This window comes from Toxorhynchites rutilus, chromosome 3 (assembly GCF_029784135.1).
Source record: "Toxorhynchites rutilus septentrionalis strain SRP chromosome 3, ASM2978413v1, whole genome shotgun sequence".
NCBI lineage: Eukaryota > Metazoa > Arthropoda > Insecta > Diptera > Culicidae > Toxorhynchites > Toxorhynchites rutilus.
The window spans coordinates 149,423,861-149,446,559 of record NC_073746.1 but is presented as its reverse complement, the minus strand read 5'-3'; the positions used below and the strand labels follow the sequence as shown (position 1 = coordinate 149,446,559).

General features: G+C 37.8%; 1 protein-coding gene across 5 annotated transcripts in view; it reads right to left on the bottom strand.

Moving 5' to 3' along the window:
- The window catches only part of LOC129777308 (protein madd-4), a 517,165-nt gene that overhangs the window by 73,463 nt on the left and 421,003 nt on the right, over positions 1 to 22,699 (bottom strand). For all 5 annotated transcript variants that reach the window (XM_055783531.1, XM_055783529.1, XM_055783532.1 and 2 more), the window contains 3 exons: positions 5,560 to 5,704; positions 5,079 to 5,208; positions 4,715 to 4,913 (listed from right to left, as the gene is read on the bottom strand). In XM_055783531.1, coding sequence (XP_055639506.1) covers positions 4,715 to 4,913; positions 5,079 to 5,208; positions 5,560 to 5,704 — 474 coding nt within the window. The remainder of the gene's footprint in view (positions 1 to 4,714; positions 4,914 to 5,078; positions 5,209 to 5,559; positions 5,705 to 22,699) is intronic.

Here is a 22,699-nt window from a genome sequence, read left to right as displayed (position 1 = left end):
AAGCGGAAGCGCGGCTGTTTAAGCACGCTCTTCTCGGATAAGACGGGCCAGCTTGGGCATGATGTGACGCGTTTTGCGTGGATAGCACACAAATTGGTATCTTCGAATAGGCCAACTAAATATGCCTCGCTTGTCTCCTGCAGTGCCATAACCGCGGAAAATATTGGAAGCTCAAGTCGGTTTTGAAGTCCTGGCCAGTTTCGCGAACTAAACGCTGGAAGGATAGTTTGCGGATCAGTAATTCGGTCGACTTCTGATAGCGACGAATTTCACGCAAAGCGACGATTCCCGGTCGGTAGCGATGTGGCTTCCTCACTCCTCCTGTGGCTGGTGCGCTTTTCCAAGCTGCTTCCGTGGCTGGTCGAGAGAAAATAATGACGAAAGCAAAGGAAGCGTCGTGTTTTATACTCAGATAATGTGGATTGTATACCCGACCTCTTTCATATCTTCTCATTATATTTATAGCTTAGCCTAAAAGAGAAACGAATAACATCGAAGTAAGTATACAGTAATGTATTTGAATCTGTACGCTTTTTAATCCGGACACTTTGCATTGCATTCAATATCATACCGTAGCCATAACATTTTGTGCATGTTGAATTAATGCGATTGATTAGTAACTATCAAGTAACAATCAGTAACTATATTAGTAATTAAAAAGCGTCCGGATTCAAATACATTACTGTAAAAGAGAGTTTAATTTTTTTAGTTCGGCCTGCAGAAACGAAAAATGAATCAGGAGAGAACAGCATAGGGTAGAAGTACCTATCATCGCAATAGTACCTATTATGGTAATACGAGGGAGTTTTTATTAGTTTAGGAAACATGTTTTATTTTTAAAGGTTTTAAAGGTAAAGGTAATATGATTTTTAAACATCAGAAATCTCTTCTTTGTGGATTTTGATACTTGATTTCTATGCGAAACATTGTTCTTTTATTGAAAAATCTAGTTCGAAAATAGTGTGTCCCATTGATGCTTGCTTCTTAGTATTTTGCTAAGGAATATGTGATCAAAATAATGAGGTTTTTATACTGTGAAGCGGCTGTCTTGCTGCAAATACAGTATAGACGAATACTTTACAACCTTCTTGATGTTGTGATTCGACAAATTCACACGATTTTATCGAAATAAATTTGTATTTTTGTATTACTATAATTGGTACAGTTTTACATGTACGTGCCAATTATCGCAAGATCGAAAGCTGCCTTGTTCCTATTATGGTTGCATAAAATCGCTGCGAAGCTGAAAAGCAGAGCTGCTATGTTCCTATTATGGTTGTACGTTGTTATGTAGTTTGACTCTGCTGTTGTTGTTGTTGCTGTTGTTGCTGTTGCACTCTGCTGTAAATTAAATCTTAGGCGAATGTGTTAATACCTTTTTGTTCAGTTCCTGAAGAGATGCGAAAACCGCATCACAACCCTCACGCCTTCGTGATTCTTCTGTCAGCTAGCAGAGGCAACGAGAAGCAGGCAGTTATTTCCCAACCGGGAAGCACTCAACAACAGTCTAATCTAGAGATGAGACGGTAATTCGGTAGACATTGGTATCCTGCCTATCCGGCCAACATCTTTTATCCGGTCGGATATCGGATATTAGAAAAAAAACAATAATTTCTCATTAATAGAAGATAAATCGTAACCGGAACTTGTAATGCTTGTTAATTATTTTTTGAATTGTAGTTCATTAAGTGTACCCTCTCTCAGATTATCATCCCTGAAGTTCTTAGTATTTCAATCTTGAATACAAATAATTGCCTGATGTTCTTTGCGTATCGAAATAATGAGACACAACATCTATCTGGAAGGCTATGGCTATCGTAAGAGGAAGTCAGTGAAGAGAATCGATCAAAGCAAAAGAAAAAAATAAGCAAAAATTGCCCAATAATGAATAATAAATAATGAGCCTTGTACAGAATTTATTGGATCTTTCAAAGCTGTCTTCTTATTTGGGAATGATCGCATTATTGGTTGATTTTTCATTAGTAAAAGGGAAATTTTTCATTCTATCATTCTATTTTTCCTGAAGTTCAATGAACTACAGGAGCGTTCTTGGAATCACATCACAAGGATAATTGGATTTACTATTGACTTGGTTAATAAAACACTGTGTTAATCTTCAAAATCTTTAAAAAACTGAAAAAATCGATGTTCTTCTATCCAGTATTGTTATCCTCTACACCTACGCAAAAAGATAGAAACATTCAAGTATTAAGTCTAAAAACTCAAAATGAAGCTTTACCCCATCTTCATGCGTTGGTTTTTCATGAAGTTACAACATTTCTAAAATCACTTCAAAATTTCGACTTCGCGCTCCGTTCCGCTAATTTTTCGTCGAGTTTGAATCAACGACAGAGTATTGCATACTAGGAATAATATTTAGAGGCATAGTTTTATGTAAAAATAATTTTTGAAGTATTATTTGAATCTTATTAACACTTTTTCCATGTGACACCGACTATTACCATAATAGGTACACTTATTACGGAACTCCAGGAACAGTATTACCATAATGGGTACATGGAAGTGACATTTTGAAACATGTTTTTTACACAGTTTAGCCGATTATTCATCGAAGTATCAGTGAGAACTTCAGTAACAGAGTTCAAACTGCTAGAAACAGTATACTTTTGAACTAAAGTAGAATATTTATTCGCAAATTTCTGTAAGTTGGTGACATATCTCCTCCATAATTAGTACACTTACCCTATTGCATAGACGTGTGAGCTTCCCCATCTCACATTCCAATAAGATTAATAGGTTTCCAAGTGGGCGCGCTTCATACGGATACGGATGATTTCAATAACCTGTTTTCAAAGCTATTTTTAAACTTTTGAAACAATTTTTCGAATTAATGAATAGCAATCATATAACTCTTGGACATTTTATCTTTTGTATGGAATGATCATCATACCGTTCCGTTGATCTGAAGCAGAATGATAACCGCTTAAAGAAGGAAAGGATTCCTCCTTGGAATTATTCAGCAAAAATAAAGCCATTTCGCAACAATTAGAAACGACAAACTGTTGCGGCATTCGCACACAAATTGTTTTATAATGCAGCTTTTATCAAAGTGATTTCTTCAATATGGTGAAATATCCACTATATCATATCATATCCACTATACATAGTTCCATAACCGCGGAGCTTCGGAAGCGTAAGCCGGTTTTGAAGTCCTGGGAAATTCCACGAACCAAACGCTGCAAAGGTAGCTTGCGGATCAGCAATTCGGTCGACTTCTGATAGGGACGAATTTCACGCAAAGTGACGCTTCCCGGTCGGTAGCGATGTGGCTTATTCACACCTCCTGCGGCCGAGCTTTCGTGGTGCCTTATCACCGGTAGACTCACGAGCTGTCTGCTTGGTCCCAATGAAACGAGTCCTCGCGGTACGAGAGTAGAGGTAGAAATGAACGAAAGCAAATTCTTCTATTCTTTGTTTTTGAGACTTTGCAGTTCATTCACCTCTAAACGAACGGAAAGGAAGGGTCATGTTTTATATGCATCCATTCGGTTCAACTGCAGAAGAGAAATGGAATTGGAAAAGAAGACCATAATGCATAGGCGTCTGAGTGCGACCGTCCTCATCTCACATCGCCGCATCACCAGAATGGATTTCCAGAGCGTGTACGAGTTTATATACGGTTTCAACAACCTGTTTTCTAAGCATTTTTAAAGCTATGGAAACAAACTTTCGAGTCAACAATTAACAATCATATAACTCGTGGACATTTTGTCTTTCTAATGGAATGATTATCATACCACTCCGTTCAGCCGGAAAAGAGGTATTAACGTTCAAAAACCTGCCGTCCAGCGTCACTCTCTCTTTTTCGAAACTTTGAACTTACACCCCGGTACAGAAAAGAAAGACGTAGTCCTACGTCAAAAATCAATTGGGTATACGCAAATTCAATTCATCTCCTCTTTATTGTTCTAACAAAAATAACGCAATCGCAAAACGCAATGTTAATTCACAGTATCGCAGTGCGTTACTAGCATATTGAATGGAAATATTTTCCAATAGGTGTCAACTTAAGTCCCTTCTATTTATGAAAAAGTTCGTTTTTCAATAGGGCTGTATTAATTTGGAAGGTGTTTATTTGTTCCAAAGGGTGGATGACGAGGATGACGAGAATTTTCATTTTTTCTTAAGTATTTATAATACACACGGAACTTAAAGCTGTGTAATAATGAGTACTGTTGACTTACAGTTTGATAGTCAGTTAGAGTAGATTTATTTTTGTAATTATTAGATTAGACTGCATGAAAACGGGATTTTAGCATATTTGTAAAAACACACAAAAAATGGACTAATTGAAGTTTCTCCCATCGCCAGTCGAGTCAGTCGATCACTCATTCGACAGTTGCCGTCTGAGCTCAATTACATCCAATCGGTTGAAAAAATAAATGAGTCCCAAGTACCTCCGTCCACTGAACAGTAACCCCTTTCCCAAGCCAACATAATTACAAAATCCTGTTTAAATAGTCAATTTGGATCAATTTTGACGAAGTGAATGTACTCGGACGAACGGTTGATGCAATCATTGCCCTGCTAGTTAATTGCACCGGTGTCCGAAGTCTGTGCTAGTTAATTATTCACTGCCACTCCGAAACCGAGAGCTACCGTTTCGCTCACTTCTGTCGGGCATTTCGATAGTGAAATGGAATCGATGATTCCACTGGCTGTGGAATGGTGAAAAAGGTACTCCGGTACATACCCCGCTCCATTCGCCGGCAATCCACTTGGGACACTCCTGGGAATTGCACGTTTCCTGGCTTTTCGGCCGAACGCCGCGGCACGCCTCGTCTGGGACCTTATTTTTGGAACCGTTGCTCTCTTCGGCGCATACAACCACTCGGTCCCGGATGCCGCCTCCGCAAGATTTGGAGCAGGGTCGCCACTCATCGGTGACCCATCTAAAGAGGAATACACAAGAAGGCACACAAGGTTATTCAGTGATTGTTAAGAAAATCTCGATCCCGACGTATTGCCATGAGTAATGTATGGTGTGTTTCCTGTGTCGTGGAATATAATGGAAACGCACGATACATTTCGAATCAGAAGTTCCATCAAATACTTACTTCGGCGGACAGAGATGTGTATTGCATTGTACCACGGTGGGTTCGGGTCGGGAAGAGGCATTACACAATGATTCTTCAACGTCAACACCGGTTACACGGTTTCGACATGTGGGCATTGCCATTTTGTATCCTGCAACATGGGAAATGGGAAAATGATACTATAATGCGAATTGGATAATGTTCTCGAGACAGCAGGGGGCGCCTCGCAACCGAAGCGTGCGACATATAAATAGAACCGCTCGGTTGCGAGAACAAAGACTTTCTCTCGAGGAACAAAGTAATCACATTTCAGTTGGGAAAATATTTGAGAACAAAAAATCATCACATCGATTGCTTCCATTCCTTTAAAGCTCTCACGCTTCAATGGCGCTCGTGAATGCCTCAGCACTAACAACAATGGGCCATATCCGAAGGGGAAATCGTCGAAATTGGTATGTGTTGCACGGAATTCGTCCGAACACAGGTATCGGAATTCACTTACCGCCACCGCAAGTCACCGAGCAGAGTGACATCGGTGCTATCTCCCACTGGTACAGTGGCTGGGTGCAGGATGTTCCGTCCCCGCCGCAAACGCCGCATACGTCGATCTTTTTCGTCGAGCCGATTTTCAGATCACATCCCACGCGCTGACGGATGAGATAGAGAGATAGAGAGAAAGAAAATACAATAAAAGGCTGTATTTCCCGCGAACGGTTCTATGATTAAATTATACGTCTAACAGATTATTCACGAGTTTTGAATATAAAGTTGTTAGAACAGAGAAGGTGTTTCACCAATTGAGCAAATTTGTTCATTTATGATTGCCGGAATCATTTTATTTGAAGGAAGTGAACAGAATTTTACAACTGGAAAGTTTTACAAATGTTAGGTTCATCAAATTGTATTTAGATGCACGAATTTTCTATTGCACTGATTACTCTCCACTGATTCAAAAGCTTTCTACTTTCTCAAATATCTGATAATGCGAAGGAGTAACAAAACTGCTTTCGATGTCTCGAGCAACATCTGCGTGAGCAGTTTCATTTTGAAATATGCTGAGAGGCAATGACCATCAGAAATCCAAAATCTACTAACAGTTTCATGTTGGCACCATTGCGAGCGCTCAAATGTGGTACTAACATGTATCAATTATTATCGCGAACATGACCTTACCAAAAATTGCCAACATGATGTTCGTTCGATGCTGGAAAGAGTTGTTCTCCATTGTGTGACAAACGAAATGAAGTATCTTGCTTTGCATGCTCACAATGGAAAAACGAAAATTGAAAATTGAAGACTTTTTTTAAACTAGTAAATGGAAAAGAAAGTACATTTTCAAGTTTTGTGTACCGAAACCTTTAACGTTCGAGGTTATCTGTGCTAAATACGATGCCCATATGCTTTCGCAAGTCAGTTGGAAAAAGATACCGGGATCCCCGGAGGAGTCATTTGTACGGCACACGCAGTACAATAGGCGTGTGAATAAGTTTTGAGCCAACAGTCGTTATGACGTAGCAAAATGAGATTTTCCACTCAGGAGCTTAAGTGAGACGAAGGCTTTTTGAAGAAAAGCCATTTGTTGTTCAGTGTGTGTACGAATTTGTCCCAAAGTTTGTCAACAAGTGCTACCACTGGAAAGCAAACAATCACCAGCGCTGCTGTTTCTGCTGCTCAACTATCAGTGCAAAACCGTCAACTAAAGGAAAATTACATCACAGGCAAATAAAGATTCTCGTTCCGGTGTTGAAAAGGCACTCTATGGAACCAAATTGAACCAAAATACAGCCGATCCATAGTTGAAAGAGCACCATAGAATGGACCAAAAAAATCGTATATAATCAAAATCAATGCTTTAATTCAATTTGTTTGAGCCGAAGCGCTGCTTCCCGATAGATCTCCGAATAACAGTTGCTTCCGAATATCCATCACCAGAAAAAAGGAAACGAAATAGCTTCCATCTTTTACAGCATCCCGAAGAGCGAGAGTATCTCTTTTATCGTTCGTAGTTGGAAAGGCCGGAAAGAGAGAATCCGGGATGGGTTGGAAGAGGTTGAAGTATGTTTCCTTCTTAGAAAAAAATGGGATGAAAATAAATGCAGAGAAGAACTGAAAAAGTTTATCACTAAATTACAGTGCTTTATTGTGCCGAACCAAAATCGAAACTGGCCGAAGGGGGTGGAGAGATCGAGAGTAACTTTTTGGCCGTCGGGCTGCGAGCCGGCATTCAATTTGTTTATTAGGCCAGCCAACGAAGAATCTTATCACCAGATTTTTCGATGCATTTTTGTTATTCAGAACACAAAAAAGTTGAGTCGACTTTGGGCTTTATTAAATTTTCATTTTTTATTAGATACTCACAGATGATCCGTGCTTGCCAATGTTAGCATGGGGGGTGTACCGTTTAAAATCCGCACACACAAAATTAATTCTCAAAATTCGAGTTTTTATCCGATTATCACCAAATATTCAGGGAGTTGTACTCCGTTTTTCGCAAGTACAAATCACAGGCCAAATTAAAAACTTATTGGCGAACTTCGACATCTTCTGTGTCCGGAGGTTCTCGGGAACATCCAACTTATATTTTGCAGTAACATACAGGTTTCCTAGAATCTGGTTGAAGTCCGCCTCCACATATGTCTCGTCATCTATTACTCAGCAGTGTGGTTTCGTTAACTTTTGATCATACAACTTCCGGCCACGGCTTTTCGCGACCGTATTCTTTTTCGCGTCACGGTTTGGGGACTTCTGATTCTTAAAAGTTCGTAGTTCGGGAAGTCTTGCTCATATGCAAATTTTTAGTCACATCTCGAACTGAGGCGTCCGGTTTCCGTTTAAAAGCCCCAACCACGTGTTTGCAATCGTTCTTATTAACCTGGCCGATTTGTTTTTGGGATCTTCGCTTCCGATCAACGGTCAGACGTTCTTCGAACCGTGTTATGATACCAGACACTGTGGAATTCCCAACCTTTTCCCGATGACAAGCAAGCACTGTTCTTTCGTCACAATTCGGAAAACTATCGCGCACCTCATGAAAGAACAAGTGTAAACAAAACACAATACACATTAAACTATGTCTACGCAAAATTTCATTTAATTTTACCCAACGGATCGGAAGTTAGAGCAATTTTAGTGTGTGCGGATTTTAAACGGTATACTCTTTATCTTTAGTTTATTTCATGACTTTAGAAAATCCATCGAAGTTTTTATCGTAAATGTTTCAATGCATATTTGATTCACAGATATTGATTTCTATTTCTGGTCTATTCTAGTCTATTCTATAGTCCGCTTTGTGTTTGGAGCTATTTGCTTAGGTTCCTGGTTCCTGGTTCCAGAGCTTCAGAATTCAGATTCACACGAAATACTCGGATTCTAAATTCTTGGATTACTCTTCTGAGTTCAACCTTTAAATTTATGTATGTGTGTATTATATTTGTTAGGTTAGAGCAACATTACTTGTGAATCCCGACTTCAAAATCACATACGTGGTCTGTTCAAAATGTATCGCGTGTTTTTCGGTACAATTCCGCATCTACGTGCCAATTATCGCAATATCGAAAGCTGCCTTGTTCCTATCAGGGCTCAGCATAGTCATAGTCAACTGAGGATAGCCGGCTGACTAACCGACTGGCTATATCCATAGTCAGTCGGTAAATGACTTCTGGCTCTTCAAGCAGTTTCTCCGCCAAAACGACTGAACAGTCAGTCGGGCGTTTAGTCGCTATCTCCCTCTACCGACTCGACTATATGATTACATTCTTCCCAGTCAAATTGTCCTCATTGCATTTTGAAGTGACTTCCCCCAAAACGAATTCGTTCCTCTCTCTCTTTCCCATGTATCTTTATGCATGCATCGATGTTTGAGTTCACCGTGGTTTGACAAACGCTACAGGTGAGCCAAAGTACGTAGAATAGAAGGTTAGTGATATTACCTGTGTATACACACGGAGCGCGCATACAAAGAAGATAGTAATAAACAATCCTCAATTTGTTCGATGTTCGGAAGTTTTTGCAATATTTCTTGTTTTGAAAAATTAAAAAAATCGTAAAAAGTGACCAAATCGTAGGTCGAGCCGACGATAATCACGATAGTGTACCGCATTTTCACTGCAGGTAAGGTTTGATGTGATTTTTTATCGATTTCATACTGAACAGTGTTTGTTTACTCCAGCAATATGTCGAAGTGCAACGTCCCGCGATGCCGGAGCAGAAATTTTTTTAAGGAAGTCGGATAACTTTCCACCATTTTCCGACCAACAAATTGTTGAGACGGAAATGGTTAAACTTTTTCGAATACAAAAGCTCGTTCGATACGCGAAACATATTTGTTTGTTCGCTTCATTTTTCGCCGGATTCTTTTGGGGATACTGTTTTAACCTATAATCAGCAAAGGAGACGTCTTCGTACTGGAGGTAAGTGTGTTTTATATAAATTGTGATGAGATAAACTAATCGGAGATGTTTTCAGCTGTTCCATGCATTCGCTTCTTGGATCTTCCAAAACGTTCCGTTTCAATGGTTTCACACGAAATTCCAAAATTTATACATTCACTTCTTGCGAAAGTGCAAAATATTTATTTGCAATCACTTCGGAAGATGATCCGGGATGGAGGAAATGTTTTTCTTGTTTTCCAGAAACGCCAATTTGGTCCCTTAAGTGGCCCCACTACGGCTGAACACTCCAAACTGAGACCAATGAATGATTCATGATGGATGCTTCAATGAAAGACAAAAAAATCAGCAGTGTTCATCTTTCATCATATTATCAAATTGCGGGAACGACACTGCTTCGATATAACCTCACCACACATTTGTTCATGATTTTTTGCGTTATTTTTATAATACAGGTGCTATAATTTCACTGTTTTTAATTTTAAAATGATTAAGTAAACTGTTGTTTCATCCCCTGGAAACATATTTTCAGACAGTTCTTTTGTTACAATTTAAAAAAATTCAAAAATGTTCGAATTTATATGAATTCAATCGATGGTTTATTACAATTTTTTGCTTTTTTTCTTTACCTACCACTACTTGAACAAAGCAGGGAGGAGATTACCTTCTATTCTACGTACTTTGACAGGTGAGTTAGATTTTTTTGTAGCGTACACGAAAACTACTCACACGTATAAAATAGCATGCAGTGTGTGTGCGCTATTTTGCACGCCTGATACTTGCTAATACTAATGCGAGGATCTTTATAACATACTTGATAAATTTCTAAGTTCGTTGGTTTGAGTTCACGATGGGTAGAAAAAAAACCGTCCATTGATGGGGTAGAGGGTAGAGGCAGATTTGTATTCATTAGTCCAGTCAGTTAAAATAACCACTGACTGGACTAGTTCACCAGTCCTCCTCGCTAGTCAGCGCTAGTCAATTCATTTTTTAGTCAAGTCATTTTTTGTTGGCGGCGACTGCCGAAGCAGTTCTATTCGAAGCGAAGCTACTGGGAGTAGAGTCGGTCTTCATTTTTCACCTACGAAGATTTCGGGCCCTGATTCCTATTACGGTTGTACGAATTCGCTGCAAAGCTAAAAAGCAGAACTCGTAATGTTCCTATTATGGTTGTACGTTGTTATGTTATAGTTATACCTAACGTTTTAAGGCTGTGCAATTGCATATAATAGGGCGCTTTTGAACGCTTAGTAGTGTTGTGAAATAGCACTATGCGTGTCCGACCGAAGCATGGGGTAGTGGGGGTAATGTGGTCACGTGGAGTAAAGTGGTCTCCTGCTTGTTTGGTAGTATAACTATTGACTATTGACACCGTATTGATAGTCATCTTATGTTTGAAGAATTTCATGACTTTTGGGTCACCCTGTACTACAATGGAGCTGTCGCATGTCAAGAAATAAATGAAAACAAAAAAAGCTCTCTCGGAAGCCATTCGGCCGTAGTTTTGTGCGTTTCGAATTTAAGGAATTTATAGTGAAATTTAGTTTATTTGACCTGATATTTGCGACAATTTAGCAGTTTGGACGAATTATAAGAAATATATATTCGGATTCGGTATCCTTCCTATCCGGTCAATGTTTGGTATCCGGCCGGATATCGGATATCAAAAAAACAATAGTTTTTCATTAACAGAAAATAAATCATAACCGGAACTTGTAATGCTTGTTAATTCTTTTTGATTTGCAATTAATTAAGTGTACCTGCTCCCAGATTATCATCCCGGAAGTTTTTTTTTTCTCTTTAATCGGTTCATGTTCTTTGCATATTGAAATTATGTGGCACAAATTCTGGAAGATCATGGTTATAGTAAGAAAAAGTCAATTAAGTGAATCGATCAAATCAAAAGCAAAAACTATGCAAAAATTGCCGAATAATGAATAATTAATAATGAGTCTTGTACAGAATTCATTAGAATTGTCAAAACTGCATTCTGACTTGGGAATAATCACATTATTGAAAAAGTATTCTTTAGAAAAAGGGAACTTTTTCATTCTATCAAAACTTTTTCCTGTAGTAAAATGACCTACAGAAGCGTTCTTGGAATCATATAAATGCTGATTGATAAAGTTAATTGAATTTACTATTGAATTTACTAATTTTTTTCCTTCATATTTCTGTAGTTTGGGCGTTCAAGAATATACTCTAGAAAGGACTTATCGAAAATCCTATTATTTACCGAGTTAGAGCCATTTTAGTGGTGCGATATCTAACGTGGTACGGCCATAAAAATGAATTTCAAACGCGTTTATCTCGGAACTAGTTTTTTTTCAAACTGGCGTACACGATATCTCAAGTTCTACTGAACCGATTCGTGCCTAATTTATATGAATACAATCTACATGCACCTCTCTATCGCATGATCGTCTAAAAAATAATATTTTTAAAATTTTACTCTTTTAAAAAAATCGAGAAACACAAGAAAACACGTGTTAAACCGCATTTTGTTTTTCGAACGGCCGCGATTTTGTCAAAAAATATGCTTTTGACTTGTCCGAGTTTCATGGGATAGCGGCATCATCACTGATTCATAATTCGTTCGTTTGTTCGTTTTTTTTTTATTTCAGACAACCAGAAGGGCTGGAATCATGTACGCCATTGCACAACTTTTCTTTGAACCCTCTTACTTCATCAGCTCTTAACTATTCTAGTTATGAATATTTTTTCTCCACTCCATTTTTGTTTTATTGTCAAAAGACAGATGAACAAATAATGATATAATGTAGTGTAAAAATATTCTTTGTTTTATTTTTACGGAACTTGAAAATAGTCCGAAATTCGTGTCTCTACACTAGAATACCCCCTTAATCTACAAAATCTTTTTAAAAAACAGAAAAAACGATTAATTTCTTCCCAGTATTGTTATCCACTACACCTACACACAAAAAGATAGAAGCAATCAAATATTACATCTCAAAACTGGAAGCTTTAAATGATGTATATCCCATCTTCATGCGTTGGTTTTTCACAAAGTTACAGCGTCTACACAATCACGCAATCACTTAAAAACTTCGACTTCGCGCTCCGTTCATATTATTTCTGTTGAGTGTAGAATCAACGACATAGTACTACAAACTAGTCATATGATTTAGAGGCATAGTTTTATTTAAAAATTATTATCGAAATATATCGAATACTATTAATGCTTTTTCCATGTGACTTCGACTGTTACCATAAAAGGTACACTTATTACGAAACTCCAGGAACAACACTATTACCATAATGGGTACAGAGAAGTGGCATTTTCAAACATGTTTTTTAATACAATTTAGTCAATTAATCATGAAAATATCAGTGAGAATCCTCAAGAACAGAGTTTAAACTGCTAGAAAAAAATATACTTTTGTATACTTTTAAACTAAAATAGAGGATTTATTCGCAAATTTCTGCAAGTTGGTGACATATCTCCTCCATAATTGGGTCACTTACCCGACTTACACGTAGATTCACAATGAGAACTTAATGTTAAGCCAGAAGGTATATGCTTAGGAGCTAAAATAACGCGATTGTGAATTGTAAGATTTTTGTTGTAGAACGTGAAGTGTTTTGCTTGGCATACAAACGACCAAAGACAGAAAATAAAATTATTTCTCTTGCGTGCGATAACCATCTACCCTTCGTGTATTTCATTACCTGTCCGTCTGTTCTTATCACAATAAATTTTCAAATTGCCAATCTGTTTTTATTACAGCCTAAACAATGTGAAAACTTTTTTTAAATATTTTTACCGAATCATTCCAAGAACGTTGAACAGCAAAAAACGTCCTTGGAATTGTTCGTTCTTGGAATTATTAAAAAAACAGGTGTAGCGAATATTGTTTAGGTAATGATACATTGAAAATAGATGAATTTAAAAATACACCAATTTTTCTGTCACTATACTTTTGAGAGCATCTTCGTATCGTGAAACCAACTTCTCAATTCTCTTGTCGGGAATCCATCGAAGTTCTCGAAGGAAAAAAAAAATCAGCAATGAACGAAAAGCTTATAACTTCTCAGCCCACCACAGGACAGAGCCACATGAAACCAATATGGCAAGCAAACGTAAATTTGTCCATTGTCACTTCATGGTTGACTACACACACCTTCTACCTTTCCCACTCTCACATCATTTTTTTCATTTTTTTTTGCATTCCAGAGACACTTCACTTCGCCATATCGGGAAAGTGTTAGACTGCGGAGTAGACGGTGAATGCTATACCATGCTACAATCCATTTCGTGGAATTGGAAGCGTTTTTTGCAGCTTATAAACGTCACGCTACACTTCCTAGGAAGACATGGGGTCCCCGGAGAGATTTCGATATGTGGGAAAATTTAGTTGAATACACGATGCAAATAGGGGCATAAAATATGAATGAATGTTTACTGTCCGCAACTTTTCGGAACTATTTCCATCCCTGCAACGCTGGGAAGTAGCAAGCACATATGACACTAAACGGTTGACCTCGATTTCCAGCATTATCTTGGGCATGTTTGCTGAAGCATAGAAGAATGAAAACACGTCATGAAGAGAATCCTAGAGCGGCTGACGAGCTAGGCAAGTTTCTCCGGTTTCGACCTCTAAGATGCAACAGTATCATATTACACTCTTTTAGGTCCTCCAGTCAACCAAAGCTGCAGAAGGAAAGGAAAACTATCATTCCGGTGCTCCGACTCGCTGGGATGGCCAGGGTTTAAGTTCAAATGTCAGTATTTGAATTGCGAAACACTGCAAAAATCATTCCGGAAAATTGTTCGATTGTATTGATCTCTGGAAATCTTAACAATCATAAACTCAATACGATTTGTCCTTTTTTTTACAAATACACCCCTGTCCAAGAAGAAACATTATCTTCAACCTATGCCACATGTCTTCCCATATTCCACCCAATTTAGCGTGGGAAATCTCCTTCCTAGCATATTGTCTGGTACGCATACTCTAGCATGGTATGCGGAGAAATGTAATAGCAGAACTCCAACTCCATTATTATAGCAGAATACTTCACGCCCTTCATCTCTCAGGCTCCCGAGTTGGCCCAGCGGGGAATCAAACTAATAAGCCTTTGCATACCCTTTCCACGTTTCTCACCGAAAAAAGGGCAACCATAAGGCGATAATTTATGCGAAATTAAATTTGGCAATAATTTATTACATCCCGTGATGCTAATAGTCGATGGCTATTCTGGATCGTTTTCCCGGATGATTTCTTCAGTTTTCTTCTTTCCTCAATTGAGCAAAGGGCTTCCGAAGACCGAGAGAAGTCTTTTGTTTCCAGTTGCCCCCGAAATGAGAGTGATATCCGTCGGTCTCAGCGGCAGCCAGGCGGATTGCTCTTCTGGGAGCTTCCGACCGTGTCGGAACGTCGAAACGGGGTTTGGGACTGATTTGAATATAGATTTGATTTCGCTCGTTGGCCTTCATCTTGCAAATCTTTGACGAAAAGTTTTGCGCCCGTAGATTGATGCATTAAGCGATTAGGGGGGTAAAGGTTCGGGCAAAAAAGGGCAAACTCTTGAACAGCGTCACTGATTGTCTTGTACGATCTTGTTTAACATATTTCTCCCATCCAGCGTTTATATATTAAGGGGTTGCTGGTTTCTGGACGGCATGGCGTGGCCTGCCAATGTTGCCGCTCGTGAGTGATGCGTTGACGGAAAAGGTTGGCTCAAAATTGATAAGTGTAGAACGATGGGGTGGTTTGTATCAATCAAGTTGATTCTCTGATTTGGGATTGATTTGTAATTGATTTGCTAAGGTAAATGTATGTTCCTTTAAGTTGGAAGAAGTTCAGATAATCATCATCGAACACCATCTGTTTGAATTCAGTATTGATTTTCGTGTCTTTCAATACATGAGATGTACAAGCTCTTTTATTAGTTAATCTTTTCTGCTGGAGCCACGAGGCTCATGTTATGTATTATGAATAGTTGTTTTATAAAGTGTTTGATGGAGATAACAGAATGTTTAGCTAATTGAGATTTGGTGTTTTTGCTTCAAATACGTAATGTGTGTATTCCAAAAGCATTTGGTATAACATTAGACTCCTGGGAACCTTAAGGATATTCATTAGGTAATGTTTCTGCTCATAAGATTGAGTTGCAGCTGAGCTGGGAACTGCTTCAAATGAACACAGTCAGTTCAGTTTTTTGTGCCGCGAATTTGATCTTCAGATTCCTTGCTCAAGAAGACAAGTTACCTACACTCTGTCCAACTTCTATAAGACCAGGTGATAATCTTGCTGCTTTGTGTCATTGTAAACAAACACTGCTTCGTTTTATATTCAGTGTGTAGGTATTGTTGGCTACCATACACTGCATGATTTTCATATGTGTGTGTGCAAGCGCTGAGCGTAAACGAATGTTTTCGTATTTTCAACTGTCAAGTTTTCATAAGACCAGTTACATTTTCAGTTGTTTTAGTTGTTTTGATCAATGTCAGATTTTGCAAATGCCGAAGGGAAAAATCCTCACGGAGAGAGAAGAAAGACAAATCGATGTATTTCACCGAGAAAATGTTGATATCAGAGAAATTGCTCGTCGAATTGGGCGATCCCATCAAGTAGTGCTCACTTATTTGGCGAATCCTCAAGGATACGGTAAGAAGGAGAGAGTTCCACGTAAATCGAAGCTCTCTGACCGGGATGAGCGGGAAATAGCTAGAACAGGTTCGAATACCTCAAAATCGCATGTGCAAATAAAGCAATATGTCAACTACTTAACTGCTCGGATGACAATTCGTCAAATTTTGGTAATAATCAATAAAGAGGGCTTAAAAGGTTAAAACTCCTCATCTTACACCATCTCACATCGGAAGACGTCTGAGTTTTGCCAAAGTTCATATGAACCGACAGTGGGGCAAGATATGTTATGATACATTTTGTTATATACCATATCGAAAAGTTCTTCAATGTATGTTATGTTATTTTCACTGATGAAAAAAAGTTCAATTTGGATGGTTCTGATGGTTTCAACGGGTACTGGCGTGATTTACGGATATGTTATGATACATTTTGTTATATACCATATCGAAAAGTTCTTCAATGTATGTTATGTTATTTTCACTGATGAAAAAAAGTTCAATTTGGATGGTTCTGATGGTTTCAACGGGTACTGGCGTGATTTACGGAAAATGAGACAGTATTTTTCAACCAGGAATTTTGATGGAGACTCGTGCATGGTTTGGGCGGGATTCTGTGCAACCGGAAGGCTCAAAATAGCTTCCACATCATTCAAGGATTACATATGAGGGGCTTAGAATGCAAGGGGTGTAAGTGACTTGATCGATTTCTCTTCATCAACTTTTTCTTTAGTTAATAACTCAATTGCAAAAACGTTCCAATTTAAGTTTGCTATAGAATCTGATAGGTGAGGTTCTGACCTATCTTCCACATTGTCAAATACAGCTGGGAATTTATTTGAGACTAAGCTTTGACCAAAAGTGAGAGTCGATGTAGCGAAATCGATCAAATCACTTACACCCCTTTCATTCTAAGCCCCTCATATATGTTCTGGAATTCCCTCTCCTACCGTTTTTGCGTAGATATCGTCACAAAAAATTTACATTCCAGCAAAACAATGCTACTATTCATACCAGCAAGGAAACTAGGCAATAGATTAAGGACCAAAAACTTAATTTTTTTGACCGACCGGCTCGCTCTCCAGTCTTCAATCCTGTTGAAAATCATAGGGGGGATCCTTGTACGCAGAATCTACACTGAGGGAAAACTTTACATCACGATTGAAGAGCTCAAGGTCGCAATTCGGAAAAATGGAAATCCGTTCAGCAGAATTTGGTGAATAGTTTTCCAACCCGAATTTTCAAGGTTATTAGTCGAAATGGCAAGGTTACCAATTATTGACATGTAAATCAGCCGATCGTTTTAAATTTTTCATTGATAATTTTGAAATGGTCTTATAGAAACTGGACAGCTGAAATGATCAATAAATAATAAATAAACAAACAACTCTTATGAACGAAATTGACGTTAAATATAAAGTCTGCTTCATTTAATATTGGAACACAAACAATTGCGTGTAGTTCAGTCATTTATTAACGAATTCATAATTTGTTTTTCATACAAATGTAGCATTTTCTTTACTCTTTCATAAAAAAAAATTAAAAAAATTATTCATTGCTGTTTCGAAGAAATTCTGGTACTTTTCCCGTAATACGGCACATTAGGCGGCGCACACCCTTTTCGTCCACCGTTTTGTCGATTTGATTCCACCAGTTCTTCATTTGAGTCATGTTCCTAACAAGTTTTCCCTTTGCCTTAAGCCTCCGCTTCGTGATTGCCCAGTATTTCTCTATCGGCCGGAATTGGGGGCAGTTTGGGGGGTTGAGGTCCTTCGGTATTACGCTGACCCCGTTCGTTGCGTACCATTCCATAACCGTTTTGCTGTAATGGCAGCTTGCGAGGTCCGGCCAAAACATTACTGGACGGTCGTGGGCACGAATAAACGGCAGAATCCGTTTCTGTAGGCACTCTTTTTTGTAGACTTCTGATGTCATTGTCTTGTCAGTGAGAAAGACTTTGGTTTTCTGTCCACAACTGCATATCCCCTGCCAAATCATGTACTTGCGGGCGAATTTATCCGCAAACACGAACTTAAATTTTGCAGGTACATCCCCCCGAGCCGTCGCCAAATAAAATTTTTGACCTGGGATTTGCCCAAAGTCCGCCTTCACGTAGGTCTCATCGTCTATCAGAATACATCCGTCGAACTTGGTCAGCACTTGGTCGTACAGCTTTCGAGCACGGATTCTGGCCACATTGTTCTGCTTCAGCGTCCGATTTGGCTGTTTGCTGGCTCGGAATGACCTTATTCCTTCTCGGAGACGAATTCGTCGCACCGTACTGTGAGCGGCCTGGAACTTATTGGCCAAATCGCGGTCTGAAAGATTGGGATTCCTCTTGACGGCCTTGATGACTTTCCCACGCAGTTTCCGGTCGACAGTTCCACTCCGACGCTTCGAATGCGGCTTCCGAGTCGTCGTCAATGTTTCCTTGTACTGCTTGATAACACGCCATACGGTATTTCTGGGCATTTTAAGCTGTTTAGCTAGCTTAGATGCCGACAACAATGGATTTTCAAGAAAACTGTGCACAATTTTATCTCTCCGTTCGGCTTCCATGGCGGTTGTTTACAAAATGCTATCGTTTGGTGTTATGACATAAATACATGGTGAAAGGTAATGAATTTCCCGACACGTGGGTGAAAAAAGTTTCCAAATCCGTCCACTAGGAGCGCCACAATGAGCAAAAGAATTTGTTCCAATATTAAATGAAGCAGACTTTACTTTATTCTAAGCATTCTACAATGTGTGAATGTATCTTGTTGAAATTATAACTGCTTGTGTTGCAACGATTTAGAATCAGGGTGGGCTTATAGAAGTTGGGCAGAGTGTAGGGAATGATTATGCCAACTCTAGAACTGTATCAGAATGAGTCGCACGGTATCTTGCTTCTTTTTGGATTGCGGGAACTTCAGTCCATGAAACTTGTAAACAGTATACTACATAATAATACCATACATCACATCATGACATTCCCCACTGCGAACCATCATTACGCTACACGACAGGCACAGCACTTATTGAGAGCTCGAGCAACATCTAGCATTGGTCAACAGCTGCAGCTGAATGCAGCTGTTTATTTTCGCTGTAGCTAAAATTGATGTTGGATCCGAACGAGAATTCTTTGCACTTGTAGCACAGAAAAAGGGCTATGGACAGGGTATTACCTACAGTCAAATAGTATAACGGTATGAAGTGTACCACCCAGGTGCTCAAAACATAACCTGCAAATATGGCAACGAGTTTTTTTAAGGATTTGTTTAGATCCGGAGCGAAATCTGGTCGAAGTCTGTCGGAGCTGGATGGTTAAATAGTGACACATATTGAACGGCATCGACCAGAACAAATGCGTGATTTGATGGAAACATTTCAGACCAGCATTTATATGATCCCGAGAAACAAGGCTCGCAAATCTTCGAAGAGATATAAGGCGTCATGCACAAATTACGTAACGAGAGCAGGTGGAGAGGGGGGTCGAGGTTGCGTTACTTAATGTGACATAGATGTGGGGAGGTGTTTAGCCGTGATCGTTACGTAACAAAATTCCATTTTTATTCCTAAATAAACCACGAGTGTTCGCAGCAGCTAGCTAACTTGATGTGGGAACGCTGGCTTAAGGGGTTATTCTAGTCTAGAAATTAAAAAAAAAAACAAAAAAAAAAACCTTTATATTTCAGTAGTTTTGGCATTCGAGAATATACCCTAGAAAGGACTTATCGCAAATCCTATTACTTATCGAGTAAGACCCATTTTAATGATGGAGTATCTAACCTGGTAAGTCCATAACAATGAAATTCAAACGTGTTTTTCTCCAAACTAGTTTTTTTCAAACTGGCGTACACGATATCTCAAGTTCTGCTGAGCCTATTCATATCGGATTTATATGAATACAATCTGCAGGCATCTCTCTATCGCATGAACATCTAAAACATTTTATTTTTCAAATTTTACTATTTAAAAAAAAATTGGGAAACGTAAGAAAAAAACGTTTTAAATCGCATTTTGTTTTTCAAACGGCCGCCATTTTGTCAAAAAAGACGTTTTTGACTTGCCCGCGGTTCATGCGACAGCGGCATCTTTACTGATTCAGAATCTGTTCGATTTTTTTTTGTTTCAGATAACTGGAAGGGCTGGAATCGTGTACGCCAAGGCACAACTTTTTTTTTATCCCCCTCACTTCATCAGCTCTTAACTATTTTCGTTGTGAATATTTTTTCTCCGTTAATTTTTCATCTTATTGTTAAAAGATAGATGAACAAATAATGAAATAATGTATACAGCAATTCCAAATGAAATCGACAAATGACAAAACATGAGCATTTTTGATTCGAATGAAAGTGTGTATTCCGTTTGGGTTAGAGGAAATATGAGTTTTCCACAGCAATTGGGAATTTTTTGACTCAAGCGTAACTTTTGAAAATGGCGTATCGATTTTAGTAAGAGAAATCTTTGATAATTTATATCTCAAAAACTATGAGTCGTACCGAAATAGTGTATTAGAAAGAGTTATAGAGTATTGATGGTTGAATATGTAAAAAATGTACACTGAGAAAAAAAAATTAGTACTCCTTTTTATTTACAAAATAAAAATTAAATTTGCAATATCGAAAATACATATTTTTATTTTTTTCATATAAAATAGAAGTCATGTAGAAGATTAAAAAAATGGGCCCAAGATGGTAAAACTATTTTTGACAAACTTTGTGGAACATCGAATTTTTAGGAATTTTCGAAACTTCGGATTTTTGTATGTTAACAATCATTTTTAGCCACAAATTATGAAATCTGATGTGATTTAAAACAAAAAAGGTTATTATCGAACTCCTTCTAAATGTAGCCATTCTCGAAATATTTAAAAATATATTTCTAATTTATTGTCTTTTTTATAGTATGTTTGTCGTGTTATACCGTCATGTTCATGAAATTTTATGAATTTGCTTATAATTTCCAACAACTTTTCCAAACACATCATCATGATTCATTTTTTGACTCAAGCGTAACTTTTGAAAAGGGCGTATCGATTTTAAGATCGATTATAAGAAAATTCATAAAATCTCATGAACACGATATAACATATAACACGACAAACATATTTATAGGGTCTATTTACTATTAACAAGACAATAAATTACAAATATTTTTTTTAATATCTTGAGAATGGCTATATTTAGAAGGAGATTGATAATAACCTTTTTTGTTTCAAATCACACCAGGACTCATAATTTGTGGCTAAAATTGATTGCTGACATACAAAAATTCGAAGTTTCGAAAATTCCTAAAATTTCGATGCTCCACAAATTTCGTCAAAAATAGTTTTACTATTTTGGGCCGATTTTTTAAATTTTCTACATGACTTCTATTTTATATGAAAAAATATAAAAAAATACATATTCTTTGATATCGCAAATTAAAATTTTATGTTGTAAATAAAAAAAAGTACATTTTTTTCATTTCAGTGTATATTTTTTTCAAATTAAGCCAACAATACTCTATAACTCTTTCTAACATACTATTTCGGTACGACTCATAGTTTTTGAGATATAAATTATCAAAGATTTCTCTTACTAAAATCGATACGTCCTATTCAAAAGTTACGTTTGAGTCAAAAAATTCCCACTTGCCGTGAAAAACTCACATTTCCCCCAACTCAAACGGAATACACACTTTCATTGGAATCAAAAATACAAGTTTTTAAAATCTGCATTTCTAGGACGATTTCATTTGGAATTGCTGTTAAACAAAAGCGTTGGAAAATTGTAAAAGAGGAAATTGTAAAAAGTTGAAGAAAGTTGCTAAGAGTTATTAGGAAGTTCGAGAAAGGTTAAAAGACTGTGTAATTTAAAGAAGAGACGTTTGCTAGTTCGCTAAGCTAAAATTCGAATTTGAATCGGCTGCTAGAAAGACAGGTAGAGAATTAATTCAACTTATGAATAGAAGTGGGATGTGAGTAGATCATTTTCAGGAATTCACGGCATTGAACTGAAATTAGGAACACAAGGGGATCGTTTATTTTCGGAAGGCGAAGAAAACTAAAAGTTTGAGAAATAAGAAAATAACTGATGTACAATTTAATTATTAAAAAAATACATTTCCAGTTTGATCTGTTGCTTCAAAACAGATTGCCAAAAAAAAAAGTTTTCTTATCACTCGTCCGAACACCGACTTTTCCCAAATAACGGCATACCGTGTAATACATGAAACAGGTTGATTCAATTTATATAGCTTATTTTGATGAACATAAAAAGAAATTAAAATTGCCTTGTTTCGCAATGTTTCACAATCTAAAAGAACATTGAACTCATTTTGCATACAGGTCAACAATATTTCTTCTCTGTTTTTGAAGCAATGAAAACGAAAAATGGCGCTAAAACGCTAGAACAAAGAGAGCCAGGAAAAGTCACCATGTTATCAAATTGTCAGCGTTATGACTCCTTTCATTTGACATTACTGAAAATTCAGTAATTCAGTAATTCAGTACATTATTCAGTACAGGAAGTTCTGAGATACAAAGGGGGTAGTTTCAAGATAACCGGTCACGATAGCACCACCTTCCTCTATAGGATGGACCTTTGAAAGGGGATGGGGAGATCTCAGAGGAAAGTGAAAAGTATTCAGAACAATGAGAAAACATAACAAATAGT